Source organism: Humulus lupulus, chromosome 6 (genome assembly GCF_963169125.1).
Source record: "Humulus lupulus chromosome 6, drHumLupu1.1, whole genome shotgun sequence".
Classification (NCBI taxonomy): Eukaryota; Viridiplantae; Streptophyta; class Magnoliopsida; order Rosales; family Cannabaceae; genus Humulus; species Humulus lupulus.
In genome coordinates this window covers 202,765,860-202,784,891 of record NC_084798.1, presented here as the reverse complement: position 1 = coordinate 202,784,891, position 19,032 = coordinate 202,765,860, and the positions used below count along the sequence as shown (strand labels likewise).

Here is a 19,032-nt window from a genome sequence, read left to right as displayed (position 1 = left end):
ATGATATATATATATAAAATAGAATAATATTTTAAAAAAATTGATAATAGAAATAAAATAAGAATAGAAAAAGTCATAGTGTAGATAGTAGTATATATGCATCAACTATTTTTAGATTCTAATATATCTCGCAATGTCATTTGGTGAATTTGATGAAGAAAAAAAAGCTCAAATCACTTGATAAAAACAAACTATCACACAAATTTATAGGATAAAAAAGTAATATGCATATCTTTATTATTTTTAAATAAATATGATTTAATTATTTAAATTATCATAAAATATCTTATTTTAATATATTTATTTTTGTTTAAGTTTATGTTTGTTCTAGTTTTTGAATGTAGCAGTGACAACAAATGATTATATATTATATGTTTAATATAATATTAAGTTTGATTAAATTTGATTTAAGTTATAAAATATATGGTTTTATTACTTTAAATAATTATGATTGTAAAATATCTCAGAAATATCTTATTTTAATTTGTTTAATTATTTATTTAAGTTTAATTTATGTTTACAAACTACTGCTAAATATAAAAATATTATGTTAAATATAAAAATATTTCGCTAAAATTAACTAAAAAAAAATTAAAACCAAGAATTTTTCTACACTTTTTGTACACTTTTTTATATAGAATAGATATAATGTCATCATAGTATTTGATGATGTGCCATATCCTGTCAGAGAAAACCACCAATGTTGTTAGCAAAGCCAAATTAAATATTGTTAAAACATAATAATAATAATAATATAAGATAAATTTGAAAAAAATAATAATAATAAAAGCCAGAGTTCTTGGGGCAAGCATCATGTGTTGTCTTCCAATCAATCATAACAACACTGCCTTTTCCTTGCTTAAAGGTTACTACTTTCTTGAGAAAGAGTATCGAGAAAATGTTCAACGCAAGAGGGCTTCTTGCTCTGAAATTGTTCACCATAATCGTCATCCTCCACCTGGGTATTGCTGTTTCGAGCTTCTCCACTGACCCACTTTCCCAACAGAAGCTGGACAGAGTTGGAAAGCTCCCTGGTCAAACTTTCAACGTGGGCTTTGAACACTATTCTGGCTATGTCACAGTGAATAAGGGGGCTGGGAGAGCTTTTTTCTATTGGTTCGTTGAGGCTGTTGAGGATCCTGGCTCTAAGCCCCTTGTTCTCTGGCTAAATGGAGGTCAAACTTCAGAATTTTCTTGACTACACTTGATTTTTATTTATTTTTTCTTCATTTGATGATTGGGTTGGGTTTTAGTAGTGTTTGTGATAATGGGTGAATGAAAAGTGTTCATTTTTAATTTTTCTGCTGTGTTTTTTTGAGTCTTTCAGTCATTGTATGGCGTTTAGACCTTTATTCTTGATTATTTGCTGCAGTTTATGGAGGAAAAAGAGCTTCTCTCACTTCCTTTTGCCATTAAATTGGTTTTCTTATCTTTAAGTTTTTATTGATAGAGCTTGTGTAGTTTGTTAAAGTGGTATTGTTTTAAAGGTGTTTTACCTTTTAAGCATTCTAGCTCTTTTGTTTAGTTTGTGTATTCTTGTTGTATGTTAACTTTGACTTCTTTCAGGTCCTGGATGCTCATCAATTGCTTATGGAGAGGCGGAGGAAATTGGCCCATTTCATATTAAGCCAGATGCCAAGACCCTTTACTTAAATCCTTACTCTTGGAATCAAGGTATGTAACTTCTGCAAATCTTTGCGTTAATGGTAGATAAAAGGTAGTTGAAATGGTAGTTAGTTGAAGTTTAAAATTACCTTTGTTTGATAATGATCAGAATGTGAATAGCTTCTGGCAAATATGTGTTATTTCTTTTACTTCAACCATAACGGAGTGAGCATAATTGCTTATATGAGAATATGTACAGTGAAACTTATTTAAGGGTACTGTATGTTATCAAGCTCTTTTGGTTTATTTCCAAATTTAAGCTCTACAATATCGATTTTTCCATGATTCATAAAAGTCACTAGTTGCACTTTATGCTCCTTGTTATAAAAGTGATTATGTGCATTTGTTTGAGTTTAGCATGTGATTTCTAAACATGTGTGCTCCTTTGTTTTTTTTTTTTTGTGTGTGTGTGTGTGTCTCTCTTGTATGCTTTCGACTTCATACGATTTAGTTGGTTTAACTGGACAGTGTTTTAAATACGTAGTGTTAATAATGAGCTGTTCGTGTGTATTTGGCTGCATAGAAGCTCTTGTAACTCAATTAGTGCTTCTCTTCTCTAACTTGCCTTACCATTTTTGCAGTTGCTAACCTTCTTTTTATTGATTCGCCTGTTGGAGTTGGTTATTCATATTCAAACACGTCCTCTGATTTGCTAACAAATGGAGACAAAAGGACTGGTATAATACTCAATGTCTCCTTCCTGCCCTGCAAACTATTTCTGTGTTGGCAGCTTCAAAATTAGTTCATACATATTTTTTTTTCTCTTTTGCAGCTCAGGACAATCTGGAATTTTTATTGAAATGGTTTGAACGTTTTCCTCAGTACAAAGGAAGGGACTTCTATATTACAGGAGAGAGCTATGCAGGTGATTAACCTTCTTTTGAAATGTAGGAGGAAAATATAGAGATGATTGATTGTGATGAAAACTTGGTCATTTTATTCGTTGAGATCATTGATTTATATAGGCTATACAAGAATAAAAAACATAAAGTCAGAATATACACAATTAACCAAAAATATTCTAAGGAAAGAAAATAATACACAAAATCTTCCGGCTATATCAAACCTTTGATTTCTTAGCTGTCAATACTCCCCCTCAAGCTTGACTATAGATATTGATGAGTCCAAGCTTGTTTATAAGGCAATCAAATACTTTTTCAGATAATCTCTTGGTAAGAATATCTGCAAGTTTTTGATCAGTGTGCCCATACTCAATTTTGATAATTCCTCCATCAATTTTTTCTTTAAGAAAGTGGCGGTCTACTTCCACGTGCTTCATTCTATCTTGATGGATTGGGTTGTGAGCAATACTAATAGTGGAATGGTTGTCACAGTAAAGATGAACTGGAGCTTCATACTTAATTTGTAATTCTTCCAGTAGTCTTTTTATCCATACTATCTCGCACACTCCACGAGTCATGGCTCTGTATTCAGCTTCTGCACTGCTTCTAGCAACAATTATCTGTTTCTTACTTCGCTATGTTACTAAGTTGCCCCATAGTAAAGTACAGTATCCTAATGTAGATTTTTTGTGTTCAATCGATCCGACCCAGTCTCCTTTAGTGAATACTTCGACTTTTCTTTCAAGAGTTTTCTCGAAAAACAATCCCTTGCCTGGAGTTTACTTCAAATACCTCAAAACTCGATACACAACATTGAAGTGACCTTGTCGTGGGTCATGTATATATTGACTTACTAGACTCATGACAAAAGCAATGTCTGGTCTAGTATGTGAGAGATAAATGAACTTTCCAACTAATTGTTGATATCTTCCTTTGTCGACTAGTTCTCCTTTAAAGAGTCAGTCTTTGTTTCCTAGTTCGATTGGAGTTTTGCTAGTCTTACAGTCTAGCATTCCAGTTTCTTTTAGGAGATCAAGTGAATACTTTCTTTGTGATACAGAAATACCTCTTTTGCTCCTAGCAATTTCCATACCCAAAAAGTATCTCAGTGTTCTAAGGTCTTTGACTTCAAATTCTTTTGCCAATAATTCTTTGATCTAATTGATCTCTTTGGTATTGTTGCCAGTGACTATTATATTATCAACATATACAATCAGGACAGTCATCTATTCTTTTCCTGAGTGTTTAATAAACAGAGTGTGGTCTGTCTGACCCTGTGTGTAGCTAAGACCCTTGACTACCCTTGAAAAACGATTGAACCAAGCCCGAGGAGTTGTTTTAGGCCATAGAGAGATTTGCTGAGTTTGCTGACAATCTTAGGAGTTTTTTCTTCAAATCCAGGTGGTTTTTTCTTCCCTTGAAGCGAAGTGGGAGAATAGTATGGAGTATCTTCAAATAATGTGACATCTCGAGAATTATAAGATCTCTTTGTGAGAGGACAATAGCATCTATAGCCTTTTTGAGTGGGAGAATAGCCAAGGAAGATTGTTTTTACGGTTCTTGGGTCAAGTTTAGTACGATCTCGAGGATGAATATGAACAAAGGCTGTACATCCAAATGTTTTGACAGGTAGAGAGTTGGAAGAGATATGAGGATTGGAAGCAAGAACATAATGGGGCGTCTTAAAATGAAGAGGATGACTAGGGAGGCAGTTGATAAAATAGACAGTGGTAAGAATAACATCGCCCCAAAAATACTCAGGAACGTGCATGGTGAAGATTAGGGCCCGAGCCACTTCTAAAAGGTGACGATTTTTTCTTTCAGCCACACCATTTTGTTGAGGGGTATTGACACAGGAACTTTGATGAATGATGTCATTTGGAGAGAGATAGGGTCTCAAGACAGAATTAAAATGTTCAGTGCCATTGTATGTTCGTAATATACGAATAGATGTCTGAAATTGTGTTTGAATCATATTATGAAAATTTTGAAATACACAGACTTGTGTTTGACTAGATAGACCCAAGTGAGGCGTGTGTGATCATCAATAATGATGAACCAACGATGTCCATAAGAAGTAGTGACTTTGGACAGTCCCCAATAGATCACTATGAATCAAAGAGAAATTATAGGTTGGTGTATAATTTTTCTGAGGAAAGGCAGACCGAGTATGTTTAGCAAATTGACAAATATCACATTGGAAAGACTTAGTTTTATTATTTAAAAATAATGTAGGAAACAAATATTTTAAATATGAAAAAATCGGGAGTCTAAGTCAATAATGTCATAACATAATTTTGTCTTTATTTGAAACAGATTCAAAATTGAAAGTAGAAATAGAATTAGATAAACTTGAAGACAAACTAGAGAAACTAGGTTGTTTTATTTGTTGACGATTTTCAAAGAAATAAAGTCCACCAAGAATCTTAGCATTGCCAATCGTTCTCCCCGAGTATAGTTTCATAGTGTGCAACAAAACAAGATGCATTATGAGATCCAGAACCAGAAGGAGAATTGAGAGCTGACTGATTAAGAAGAGTATATAAATGAGCAAGTTGTTCCTTACTGAATGGGAATGGAGTGGTTCCCTGAGTAATGTCGGAGGAGCCCAGTTGGCTGGTTTGCCATGAATTTCCCAATAGGTAGAACGAGTATGTCCATAGCATTGACAATGATCACACCAAGGTCTCTCTCTTGTGGTTTGGCCTTGGATCAGGATTGAATTTTCCATGTGAACCAAAATTGGCAGCAAGAGCTGATCCTTCCAGAGATTGGGAATCCAAAGCATTAAGCATGGCTCAGCGTCGTGCCCCTTCACGACGAATCTCAAAAAATGCTTCTTCGGTACCAGGGAGAGGAGAGCGACTAATTATGCGTCCTCGAACCTCATCAATGTTGCTGTTCATCCTAGTAAGAAACTCATACACCCTTTCGTTTTCTTATTGTTGTCGTTGTATTATATTGCACGCAACACATAATGGTGTGGTCTTGAGGTAGAGATCGAGTTCCTGCCATAAATCTTGTAAATTTGAAAAATATTGAGTCATCGTTATAGTACCTTGTTTGATTTCCTTAAGTTTGGTTTGAATCTCAAATATTTGAGAGGTATTCCCAAGGCCAGAATACATTTTTCTAGCAGCATCCCATACTTTTGCAGTTTTGAAGAACAGATACCTGCGACTAAGTTTTGGATCCATTGAATTTATTAGCTAGGCAAGAACAATGGAATTTTCAGCCTACCTTACCTTGTAAGTTGGATCATCCAAGGGAGGAGCAGGGAGGTCACCAGTGATATAGCCAAGCTTGTGTGTTGTAATTTGAATAGAACCACTGTTGTGGCTGTAGACGGATCCCATGGAGTCGCTGGACTGAGTCGAGACCTAGGAAGTGGTGTTCGAATTTGTGGAGTTGGTGGGGCAAGTGGTTTGGGACGTAACTTCTTCGTCGGTCGACATCACTTAGAAAAAAAAAATCGTGTGGAGAAGTCAGATGATTGGGCTGGGCCGATACTGAGTTATGGACCTCCTCGTAACCTCGTGATAGAGCTGGTGGAGTGTGTGGCAACTAGAACAACGAGATCGGAATGGAAGACGCCTGGAAGATGAAGTCGAGATCGGACTGGAGTGTGCGACTGGAAGACCCTTGGTACACCGAGATTGGAGCCGAGTGATCTTGATGACTTCACTGAGAGCCCACAACCGAGAAAAAAAATGATGGGGTGCGTCAGAGATGGTGCGCTGGAGTCAGAGAGGGTGACCGCAGTTCAAACCAGAGGAAAAATGGAGAAAAAAGAATCTTAAAGCTCTGATACCATGTTGAAATATAGGAGGAAAATATAGAGACGATTTATTGAGATCATCAATTTATATATGCTATACAAGAATAAAAAACATAAAGGCAGAATATACACAATTAATCAAAAAAATTCTAACTAAGGAAAGAAAATAATACACAAAATCTTCCAGCTATATCACACTGTAAGCCTTTGATTTCTTAGTTGTCAATACTTTCAAACTCATTTTATGTTGATTTCTTGGATTAAGATGTGTAGGCAATAGTAACAAGTATCTCAAAATTCATTTGTTGAATTCATGTTTGAGCCAATCAATTCTCCAATTTCTTCATACTAACCATATTTTACACACATGTATTCATATATGACCAATACTTTGTTTGAATTGTGGTTTTCTTCGTGGGCATCTATGTACTAGGACATTATGTTCCTCAGCTGAGCCAGGCAATTGTAAAACACAACTCTGCAACAAAGGAAAAAGCCATTAATCTGAAGGGTTATATGGTACTTGTTTCATTCATTTCTCTAGGAAAAATCCCAGGTTCTTGTGTATCATGTGATGAAATAGAGAGCTAAGATATCTGTTTAATGCAGGTGGGAAATGCTTTAACCGACGATCACCATGATCACTTGGGGCTTTTCCAATTCATGTGGTCAGCTGGCTTGATATCTGACGAGACATACAAATTACTAAACCTTCTATGTGTTTCTCAGCCATTTATACACTTCTCGAGTTCATGTGATAAGGTTCTTGATATCGCTTCTAAAGAACTTGGCGACATTGATCCATATAGCATCTACACTCCCGCCTGCCATGCTAATGGTAGCCAAACAAATCAATTGCAGAAAAGAAAGCATGTGAGTATGTGATTTGAAATCACTTATCTTATTTAAGGAGTAAACAAATAATTAATTTTGCTAATTCTTTTCTGTAAGATATTTTTATTATGCTCATGAGGTGAATATATAGTTATATACGTGCTATATTAGAATGGGGTATTAGACATTTGATAATCTACCTTTCTTTTATGCACCACACCTTACATACAACTTTTTCAGCATTAGCTCATTGAGAATATTTTCGTAAGGGTGACATTTTTTCTGTTCAGAGTTTCATTTCTCTACCATGCTATATGTTATAGGACTAGTCATCTTTAGCTAACTTCTGTGAACATCATGTTTCCATCTGTGGACCCTCCTATCTGAACACTAAAAATATTCAACTTCAGTTACTATAGAGGAAGGTTGGTTGTTAAAGTTCTATTGATTTCTGTTTCTGTTTAGGAACTCGTAGATTGTAATTATTATCCTAGTTATTTGCATGTATGGTTCTTTTCCAAGCAAAAGTGCAAAGTACGGGTTATTATTTCATGTTTAATGCCAGACTACACAGCCTCATCTCAATAAGGGGCCTGTGTGCTTTTGCCTGTCACATAATACAGGAATTTCAACGAGTGTTTATACAATGTGAGGTTGTATAAGTTATTTGTGTTTTAAGTAAAATTTGAATATATTGATCCTCCACAAGTTTTATGTACGTAATCACCGTGGAAAATTTTCTTACTATCCTAAAATTGAAAACTGAACTTATGCTTTTGTGTGTAAGTTTATATATTTTGTTGTATTCACTTTTAACACTGATTATTACGGTTATAGAGGGTTGGTCGCATTAGCCAAAAGTATGATCCTTGCACAGAGAAGCACTCAACTGTCTACTTCAATTCACCTGAGGTTAAACGGGCACTTCATGTAAATGTTGATTGTGCGCCACCAATATGGGAGACTTGCAGGTATAACTTATTGGAAAAAAAATCATAAAAGCTTAGTTTTTTTTTTTTTGTATAAACTACTTCTGAAATAACTTATAAGTATCTCAAGCATTCCATCATGATGATTGGAATCCATCCATTTCTTGTTGAACAATTGTGTAGATTCTGATAATGTGCAGATTCTTGAGTATACTGATGTATGCTCACAAGTAAAGCTGCTCAAGTCTCATATCAATTCTTGTCATGTTTAAGTAGTATGACACGAGCTGCCTTCGGCTGTACTAGACATTTATATGTACTTGACCATGAATCATTAGCTTCATAACAAGATAAATGATAATGGATTCTGATTGTTTGACATCTAATTTCTAAACTTTCTAGACATGATTTGCCACATTATATGCTATCTTTATAGAGCTATTGTTGTTAATGGAATTTGGTGCTGAATCAAATGGTAAATTTTGTTAACTTCACTTTTATATTTTCTGATAAATAGTGAGGTGGTAAATACCCACTGGAAGGATTCTCCTATAACAGTGCTGGACGTTTACCAGGAGCTGATACATTCAGGACTTCGCATATGGGTGTTCAGGTACCATTTCAACACCTCAATTTATAATGGTTTTCTCCTATTGTCACAGTTACATGTTCCAAAACATGACATGTTTCTTAAAAGAAAATTTTGACGGGGTTTAGGAACTCTTTTTCAGCTAGCAAGCATTTTAATTCTTTCTATTCGGTTTAGTTTTGGAAAATATTAGCTAATGGTTGTACTTTGATTCATTTTTTGTATGTGACAGTGGAGATACAGATGCTGTCATCCCAATTACATCTACTCGGTACAGTATAGACGCTCTTAAGCTTCCAACTCAAGGTCCATGGCGTGCCTGGTATGATGATGGAGATGTAAGTAATGTTCAGAAATCTGGTTATTAAAAATCAAATGCTGAAACCAGGACACAACTTATTTTTTCAATATAAAACAAGATATTACCGGTCATCCTTTAAGTGCAAATGGATTAAGAATAGGATTATGGAGACTATCTTAACATTAAATGATCATGCTTGAAGTCCAACTAGAGACCATTTAGGGCTGTTTGGTACAAAGAGTTCAAAGTTTTCTGCCTAGTGGAAAGTTAAAGATGGTAATGTGATTTTGCGGAATCATGTAAAATAGTATTTGGTTGTATATAAGAATCTTATCTTAGATATAAGGGAATGTTAGATTACAGTGTTTGGTTACACCCGGGAACGTTATAATTTATCATTTTTATTGAATTAGGTGTGGGTCCACGTGTTTATAATGAAAGGGTATCTAAAACACACCTGTGTGGATAAGTTTAAGATTACCTCATGGAGGGTAAACCAGAGGATTCATTTTCCTGAGCTTAAAGATAAACCAAAACTTGTAACAAATAATGTAATGTTTTGAGATTCACATTCTCCTCCTTAAATTACCCTATACCAAACGGCCCCTTAGATAATTTTATTAGTTGTCCTATTAAATTGCACCAGTCCTGCCAAAAAATCAAAATCTTATCATATTAAAGTATAAATACCATAATTATCATGTAATGCGTTAGACTACATTTGGTTTTAATAAACTCATGCAAAATGATCATCAACAGGTTGGAGGATGGACACAAGAGTATGATGGGCTCACTTTTGTGTCTGTGAGAGGAGCAGGCCATGAAGTCCCTCTGCACAGACCAAAACAAGCTCTCACCATCCTCAAATCCTTCTTAGCCGGATCATCAATGCCATCGAGTCTCAAGCTTGTTAGTGACTCATGAGGTTTCCTTTGCGTTGTTGGTAGAATGCCTCTTTTCTGTTGGAATGAAATAACTTACCACACCATGCTATCACAGGTCCACGAAAGTGATTTTTATAAGAAAAACAAGAAAAAACATGAGAATGATTCAAAGCCAAAAAGGGTAACCATGCCCCAGAATGATCATGTCAAGCATGGTTTCTTTAATTGGTAATTGATAATTATATTTGTTGTAATCATATTTGGAATATAATTAAGACTCTCCATTTTACCAAAAAGGATTGCAATGTTGTGTTTGGTATTTATCTTTTATCTTTGTTGTAATCATGTTTGGTCCCTTACCTGGGTGTTAAGTTGGGTTGGGGAATTTAAAAAATAATATGAAGAAGAAAACGAAATAAAATATTAATATTTAAGTAGTTTGATGTTTGAAAATTAATTTTTATCTCCCAATACTACATCAAAAGTATATTATATATGGGAACTTTATTTTTATCCATTCTAGTTGGATACAACAATCTTATTTATTTATTACTCATTTTTCTAGCATGTGATATAATCACAAACTTATTACAATTAAAGTAAAAACAAATATCTCATCCCCATTCTAAGAACATACATGTTTATTTAAGTTTCTAAATATTCGAGTTGGCAAACACCTTTACAATAAAAAAAAAAGTCAATCAAACATTTAAAAGGCAAGCTTCTTTTGGTTTGTAATGCATTATAAAGGATAATAATAACGGTGCATGTTTTTATGCACTAGTATATTGTATCATATATTTGTACACGTGAACCCAAGATTTTTTACAAGATGGTGTTGATTATTGTTACGACGAATTTTTTACAAATTTTTAGGAAAATCATGATAATTTAGGACGTTAAAAATAAGATTTAAAACAATATTTGTATGCTTGATAATACTGAAAGTTAGAACCTTGTTTTCGCACCTTAAATTATTTATATTTTCTGAAAATTTGTAGAAGGTTTGTTGTGATTATAATAAATACCGTAATGTAAAAAAACTAAGAACATAACTTATACACGTATGTAAAAATGCATGATTCATCATGGTAATGCATAAAAAATGTGCACTATTATAGTTGTCCCCTAAAATTACACTGTTCATAAACATACTCTTGTAGTATTATTATATATATTTCTTCAGAAAAGAGAGGTTTAAGCTCGAGTTTACTCCCCTAATATTAGAAAAAATAAAAACAATATTAGATCATAAATACAAATTGTCTATCAATTTATCTTTTCGTTTTCAAAGCAAAATAGCTTCTTTAAAATTAATTTGTAAATACATAAATAATATATTTACATAGAATGTGTATAAAGTACGTAGATCTACATTACTATTTTTTCTTTTTTTGACATTATAGTACTAATTAACATAAAAGAACCAACATAAAAGACCCGTCATAAAAAGACCCATCAAGTAGTTAATCTTTGTTTATCTACGAGATTCAAAGTTCAAATCTCTACATTAGATAATTTGTTTATATTTTCCATATTCTAGACTTTGTTGTTGGTTTTCCATACCGTGGACTTGTGTTGTATAATTGGGTCATAATACTTTTTTTTACTATTGGGAGAATTCGTAATAGGAACGGCACTCCTCGAGTCAGTGCTAAACTCCATAGATAACAATACCAATATTCAACATACCCCCAAAACCAAAAGCTAGTCCAATATATATGTCTCCAATCAACAAAATCAAATAAGGAAATGCAAAAATATGATTCAGTTGTTCCTAGGCTCTCTCTCTTCATCGTTGCTCCACCTTCACGAATTCCTTCAACCATCCTGGCTTCACGCGCGTTCGTTTCTCACGCGGCACCTTCCCCGTTTCTTCTCCTTGGTTCAATGTGGCTGTGAGCTTTGGTTCTTCAGTAGCAGCTTGGTTCGGTTTGGCTGTAAGCTTTGGTTCGGTTGTGAGCTTTGGTTCTCCAGCAGCAACTTGGTCATGGGCTGTTTGTTTAGTCCAGCTTTGAGCTTGGGCTTGTATTACTTGGGGTCCAATAACACTTGGCCTAGACTATCAATTCAATCTTAGATTCAATTTTCTTTTGTGAAAATTACACCTAGTACCCAATTTAAGTTAACCTCTTTAATTTTTACCCACCTTTTAAAACTCTTTGATTAATACCCAAACTATTAATGATTCTACCCATTATACAATAGTCTAGTGGAACTCACAGTGGAATATTATTTAAATAGGGAAGTAAATGACACGACAGAGGTAAATGTTGAGATTTTTCCATTGGACTTCTAGTAGTGTTTTAAGGGTAATATGGGAAATGTGCTTAAAAAAGTGGGTAATATTCAACTAAATATTATTAGTAGCTATTTTTTGTTAACTAATCCTAAAACTGGGTATTTTTCAAGTTATCCCTTTTCTTTTTGTTATGACTGATTATGTTGTTACAATGTATTAATTACTGTATTTGAGCTTGAATGAAAATTATTGATTGTAATTCTTGTACTACAAAAACATAAAAAGAGAGTTGAGAAATTATGGCCAAAAGAATGTACATTAAAAAATGTTAACACTACATATTCTAGTTATAGAAAATTAAAAGCTACAAACTAAATAACTCTAATATAAACTAGTGTAAGCAAAAAAAAAAAAAAAGAACCAGTTAAAATAAGATATTTAGTATTAACTTGCCAAAATGAAAAATAATGCGCAATAACCTTGTTAATTATTTTTGCCAAAACTAGGTTTCCTCTCCCTTGTTGAAAAAAATGAAAAGTATCTAGTGACCTAAGGTGAAGAAAAAACTAGCGCCCTTTCTTACACGCTTTGGGTCTGAAGTTGTCGCAGTTGAAACTACAGAAGGAAAGGAGATGCAGTGCTTACCCAATTTAAATCCAGTAAGTGATATGGTTTAAATTTAAATCTAGAGAGGCCAAATGCAAATGGGCCGAGTGCTATTGGGCTTCCACCCAGTCGACAAGCTAATACTGGCCCATCTATTCCATTAGTAGCCGACCCATCTAAAAACTTTGGCCTAGCCATGCATAGCCCAGGCTTCAAGTGGGGTGGTGTTAACGATCCCACAACCAGGACTGAGCCCAGGATCCCTTCTAAGTTTGAAGCCTATGTGGCTTGTGTGGGGAAGAGGCTTAAGGGTAAGGGACATCGATTAAGAAAAGGAAGCTTATTGATACGGTGAGAGAAGTACGCGAGGATACTGATGTGATTGTCATCCCTACCGGTGATGATGCGAAGGTGTGTCAAAAGAGAAGAAATATTGATTACATGACTTGAACCTGCTCCCTCAGAATCATGCTCATCTACAAAGGTAGTTCTCCAATCCACGCCCCCCCCCCCCACTTGGATCATTCGTCAATCTTCAATCGAGTAATGGAACAGGTTCTCGAGATGTAGAGGCTCCAAGTTCTTATGGTACTAAGGTCTCGAGGCCCCCATTTTCCCTAAGATTGTCGGACCGATTAACTTAATGGAAAATTAGAGCTCGACAGGCTCATGATCGAACCAAAAATGCTAGGCGTGATGAACGTTTGAAAGAGATGGGTGAAGAATGTAGTTTAGTTATTGAAAATGAAACACCTGCGGAGGTGGAAGCTCATCCACCTATGCAAAAGCAATGATTTTCTTGGCTTGGAATTGCCGAGGGTTGGGGCCATACCTCAGTGATTATGGAATTAAAGGCCCTTATTCAGGATAACAATCCAGAATGTATTTGCCTATTTGAAGTTAAATGTAAGCCTGATTCAGTTCTTACTTTTCTAAGAAAGTTATATTTCTATAATTTTGTGTTTACCCCCGCCCCCGTGAATGTAACGACCCAAATTCGCTAATGAGGCTTAATGGCCTTGATTAGTGTGCCTGGAGGGCATAATGAGAATTATGTGTGACTTTAATGAGTAAAATGCATGTTTATGATTTAAAGCATGTTATATGACTATTTGAATATTCGAGATGCATGACTATGTGTATTAGTATGCATGTAGGCCCTGATTAGGTTAGAAGGGTATAATCGTAATTTTGGCCATTATGGGCATAACTGTATTTATATATGTGATAATTTTTGAGACCACATTGTTATGTGGATATATCTGTGATCTGTGACTCAAGACGATCCTAGTGAGCGGTTTAGCGGATAAGTCACGGCGGGGATTTATACTTGGCACGGGGCGAGCCTGGGGGTATAAATGGGAATTTAGTGAGTATATTGGAGTGTATTTTGACATTGAGGAATATAATTGGTGATTAATTAGGTATCGGGAGGTAAGCGGAAAATATTAGAGACACTTGAGGAATTAGCGGGAATTGGGTAAAATGACTAAAATGCCCCTAAGTGGATTAAAGGTTTAGAATTAATAAGGAGGGCATTTTGGTCAATTGGCTTCTCAAAGATAAGTATGTTGAGGCTTTATACTTAGTGGGAATTGTAGAAAAAAAGTAGAAGGTTGTGGAAAGAAAGAAAAGAAGGAAAAGGAAGAAAAAGAAAAGGGAGAAAACATAGTTTTTTTCCTAGGAGTCAGTTGGTGATCTCCTTCACCATTTCTGGGTGTTTCCTTGGAGAAAAATTCAGAGGGGAGCTAGGTTAGGCTGAACAACAGGAATCCTGAGCTAGGCTTGAAAATTTGGAAGGGCTTAGCAAGAACACACCATCACTTGAGGTAAAACTTTGTGGTTCCTTCAGTTCTGGTTTTGGTTTTTAACTAAGGTATCTAAGCTGAGTTGATGGGGAATTCTAGGGAAGTTGGAGCCAAGGGTTGAGGAAGAGCAAGCTAAAGAGGTCTAGAGGCAACTTGAAGTCGAATTTCCATCAAAGGTATAAATTCTGAGCTTTAAACTTGGATGTTTTGATTGGTTTCTGCTGAGTTTCTGAGTTTAGGGTCAACTATGGTGAATTTTGAGATTAGGGATGCATGTGCTTGGGTTTCGAATATTTGGGATGCTTGGGATGAGTGGAATGTGTTAATAAGCTTGTTTTTGAGTTTGGTGAAGGTTTGGAGAAGTTTTGGTTAAGTTTGGTTCGAGGAAATCGCAGGAAGGAAAAATGGGATGTTGGTTGTTTGTGACTAGCGCTACAGCGCTAGCCTTTGGGCGCTGTAGCGCTAGGCCATGCTTTCTGGGGGATTTTGGTTCTGCTTGTAGCGCTGTAGCGCCCTCCTTAGAGCGCTGTAGCGCTGCCCTGTTTCTAGAAAGGGATTTTAGGGTTATTTTCAAGGGTTTTTGAACAAGGGTTCGGGGTTCGATTCCACCACCTTGTTTGGTGGAACTAGGACTTCCCGAGGGCTCGGGATTGGTCCCGAGGCTAGGTTATGGACTTGAGGTTTGGTGATGACTTTGACCTATGGTTGTGATTAGGTGAGCGCTAGGGCTCGAGAGGGATCGTGCTCAAGGAGTCAAGATATCAAAGCTAGCGAATCTAAAGGTAAGAAAACTGCACCCGGTTATATGTTTGTAATGGGACTAAGTGCTCCTGATATTTGTATTATGTCAATGATGGTATTATGCCATGGGACATGTGATAGCGGCCTAAGGGTGCCGTACACAATATTTGCGCACAGGGCGCGGCTTGGCCACTGGTAGCCGATGACAACTTAATATTAACTGAGCTCGGTTTAAGCGGGGCAGAGTCAGTGGGATAACGGACGGTGCGGCCTGAGGGCGCTAACCCTAGTTATCATATGTGATTTGGTGTATGTTATGAGTTGATATGTTTAGTATGCTAAATACTTGACTATTCTGAATGTTGATATGATTAAGAATATGTGATGCAATATGGGATATTGAATTGTCTGTTGATTGCTTATGCTCTGTTGTTGTGTTTTCTTGCTGGGCCTTGGCTCACGGGTGCTACGTGGTGCAGGTAAAGGCAAAGGCAAAGGCAAGTTGGACCGATCCTGAGATGGAGGGCTGCGGGGTGGAATGTACATAGCAAGCTGTTCGGTCGCCATGGCCGAGGAGTAGATCAGGAGAGAGATTGCTTAATTGTCTGTTTTGCCTTAATATGGCTAATACTGTATTTAGTCCTTGAATCTTTTGTAATCGGTTCCAATCTTAACATTTTTGGGATCTCGTGTAAACAGGAGATATTTCTTTATGAAAAATGTGACTTTTGAGACCAAAACATTCTAACCCTAGTACCATTATAGTTTCAGTAACACGTTCTTAATTAAATGACTTGATTAGCAAGTCTTGCATTTTATAAACACACAGTGTAACGGTCTTGGCTATCCAGGGCGTTACAGTGAATTTGGGAGGTGGATTCATTGTAGCATGTAAGGTTAGATTTGAGTTTGAGCCTATTATCCAAACTAAACACAGATTCCCCCCCCCCCGTGCTTGTGAGAAGAAAACCTTTTGGCGCAACCTCCTCAAAGATTGGCCGATTTCCTCTGGTCTGAGATTTATCTTGGGTGATTTTAACATAGCTTTGAGCCATTTAGATAGAAGTGGAGGGTCCTCTTTGGATTCTATGATCCCTTTCATTCAACATTTGCTCAATGAGGAATGTCTATTCCAATTACTAGTCATGGGTGATCATCTCACGTGGGATAATCACAGGGATGGGAGTGCCCATATTAAATTGGCTTTGGATAAATTAGTGGTAAATCATCAATGGATTTAGCTCTTCCCTAATGCGTCTTTGCGATCGGTCCCGTCTTTTACTTCTGACCATAGACCTATTATTTTGAACTCTTCTTCCAATAGCTAGTATCGCAAGAGGCGATTTAAGTTCAAGGCAATGTGGACATGAGATAAATGTAGCTTCTTGGTAGTTGATTAAATGTGGTTGTTTTATAACCATCCTCGTCCCATGACCTCCTTTCTGGAAAATTGGAGCCACCAGAGTTGCTTATATAAGGTGGAATCTACATTAGTTTGGTGACCTGAATGAAAGTATTAAACGACTTGAGAATGACCTTAATGCGATACAGTCTAAGCCAGTGGGTAAACATATATTATCAAAAGAGGTTCAGTTCAGAAACCATCTTTAATGAACTCATATTGAGGCATCATCTTCACTGGAGACATAAATCGAGGATTGATTGGCTGACTTATGGTGATAAATGAACGAAGTTTTTCTTCCCTTCCACTGCCATTCGGCGTTGTAGGAATCATATAGAAGTTATTCAATTATCGAATGATCGATTGATTACTTCAAAAGCAATGATTGAGAGTGCCTTTGTCAATTACTGTAAGGACGTGTACTCTGCCCTGGATCCTTCTCCAGATACTTCACTTGATGGTTCGCCTGCGGCTGGAGTTAGTCATGCCGAGTGTGAATTGTTAATTTCCCCAATTACAAGAGAGGAAATCAAGGAGGCTTTATTTACTATGGGAAGCTTCAAAGCTCCCGATCCTGATGGTATGTCCGTCGTATTCTTTAAAACATATTGGGATACTGTGCAAGAGTCTTTAACTTAGGGTTGATGCACAAGGGCTTCATTGCGACAAATCTGGTGCTTATTTCGAAAGTGCAGAATGCTACTAAGCTAGCTCTTTTTCGGCCTATTGTCCTTTGAAATGTGTTCTATAAGGTAATTGCTAAGATTATTGCCAACCGTATAAAGCCTTATCTCCCTAGACTCATTTTCCCAGTTCAAGCTACGTGTATCCCAGGTCGGTCCATTAATGATAATAATGTTCTTATTCAAGAGGTTATCCATTCTTTCAAGAGGAAGAGAGGAAAATGGGGTTTCTTTGCATCAAAAATTGATCTTGTGAAAGCCTATGATAGAATTATTTGGGATTTTATTGGGAGTGCTCTAAAGCACTTAAATTTCCCTAAAAAATGTGTGACTGGATTTAGTGCTGCTTGAGCTCGATTTTGTATAATATTTGTTTGAATGGGAGAACTACAAGTAAAGTTGTCCTGGCCAAAGGAATTCACCAAGGTGATCCTATGTCACACTACCTCTTTATTGTTATGATTGGTTAATTACAAAGGATAAGTGATAATATACAAGCTAGGTATAAACACTTAGTGAATTTCACACAGTGTAGATGTTAAATTTGAGTTTCAATTGTAGGCACTTTTAAAATATGTTTTTGGGTTCAAAGTGATACATGGAGGTATCTACAGATCCCCAAAAAATTTTGTAGCGAAGGGGCTCAAAAGCCCTGGCAGGCAATACATCACCTACATGCAGGCAGCGTATCGCCTGACATGTTCGTACGAACACATAATTTAAGCTCCAAATGATGAGTTATTTATCTCTAATACTATTGGTTAGACCTAATGACAGTGCCTACACTATAAAAGGGTCCTCATAGAGTTTTGGAAGACTTGATCTGTAACGCCCTGGTTACTCCAAGACAGTTACGGTGAACTTTGAACCGTGCTTAACTCGCTAACCGAGTTCTTTGGTTAAAAATGTGCTTCTATTAATAGGTTAAGGTGAAAACCCAATCAAAAGGAAATGATATATTTTATTTAAAACATAAAACTGTTCATGGGCCCATAAAAACGCTTACAAGTTATTTACAATGAAAAATGGTCATTACAGTATAAAATTTATAGCTCGTCGATCTAAGCGGCAAAAATAGGGTAAACCCCCTAGTTCCCCTGAGAACTCCTTGGCTGTGGTGGTCAAGTGGCTGCATATGTACACATTACCACCTATGCTCACCCAGACCTAAGCTCTCCACTCAAGGCTGGGTGAGCTTTTCTTTCCCTTTACCTGCACCACATAGCTCCCATGAGCCGAAGCCCAGCAAGAAAACTCAATACTGCATGTATATAATATCAAACGATGATCATAATAACCATCCAAGACTTTTAGTCCAAAATAGAGGAGTGACAGTTGTAAAGTCACTAAGGTGGGTTCCGCTCCTTTTACAAATAAGTGATAATTTCTCTAGCTTAAACAAGATAGGTATCTGATGAGATAGTCACCAACATAAACCTACCGAGTGACCATAAAGTCACTAACGTGGGATTCCGTTCCCTTAGCCATGTGACAAACAGTCACCTAGGCATTTGGCCCTGGCTCTGAGTAACTAGTCATAGACTAGACAAGCGCTTATAATTTTCATCGAACTTAGGGTCGGTCCAGCATTAATGCTCCAAATGAGTCATTCAAATCCGATGTCGATTAGATCTAATCTTTTATCAATTCTGCGTTCATGACGCTTATGCTGTTTCTGACTCTTAGGTCAGTAACATGCAACCAATGCCGATTCTGACTAGTCAGTGC

The 19,032-nt window shown here is 36.3% G+C and overlaps 1 protein-coding gene across 1 annotated transcript; it reads left to right on the top strand.

Moving 5' to 3' along the window:
• Positions 1 to 811: 811 nt before the first annotated feature.
• Positions 812 to 10,118, top strand: LOC133782992 (serine carboxypeptidase II-2). The gene is made up of 10 exons (XM_062222489.1): positions 812 to 1,175; positions 1,567 to 1,674; positions 2,247 to 2,342; positions 2,438 to 2,530; positions 6,719 to 6,804; positions 6,895 to 7,158; positions 7,957 to 8,090; positions 8,566 to 8,661; positions 8,870 to 8,975; positions 9,698 to 10,118. Exons 1-10 carry the CDS (start codon positions 899 to 901, stop codon positions 9,860 to 9,862), a joined length of 1,425 nt encoding a protein of 474 aa, XP_062078473.1. The 5' UTR covers positions 812 to 898; the 3' UTR covers positions 9,863 to 10,118.
• The last annotated feature ends 8,914 nt before the right edge of the window (positions 10,119 to 19,032 follow it).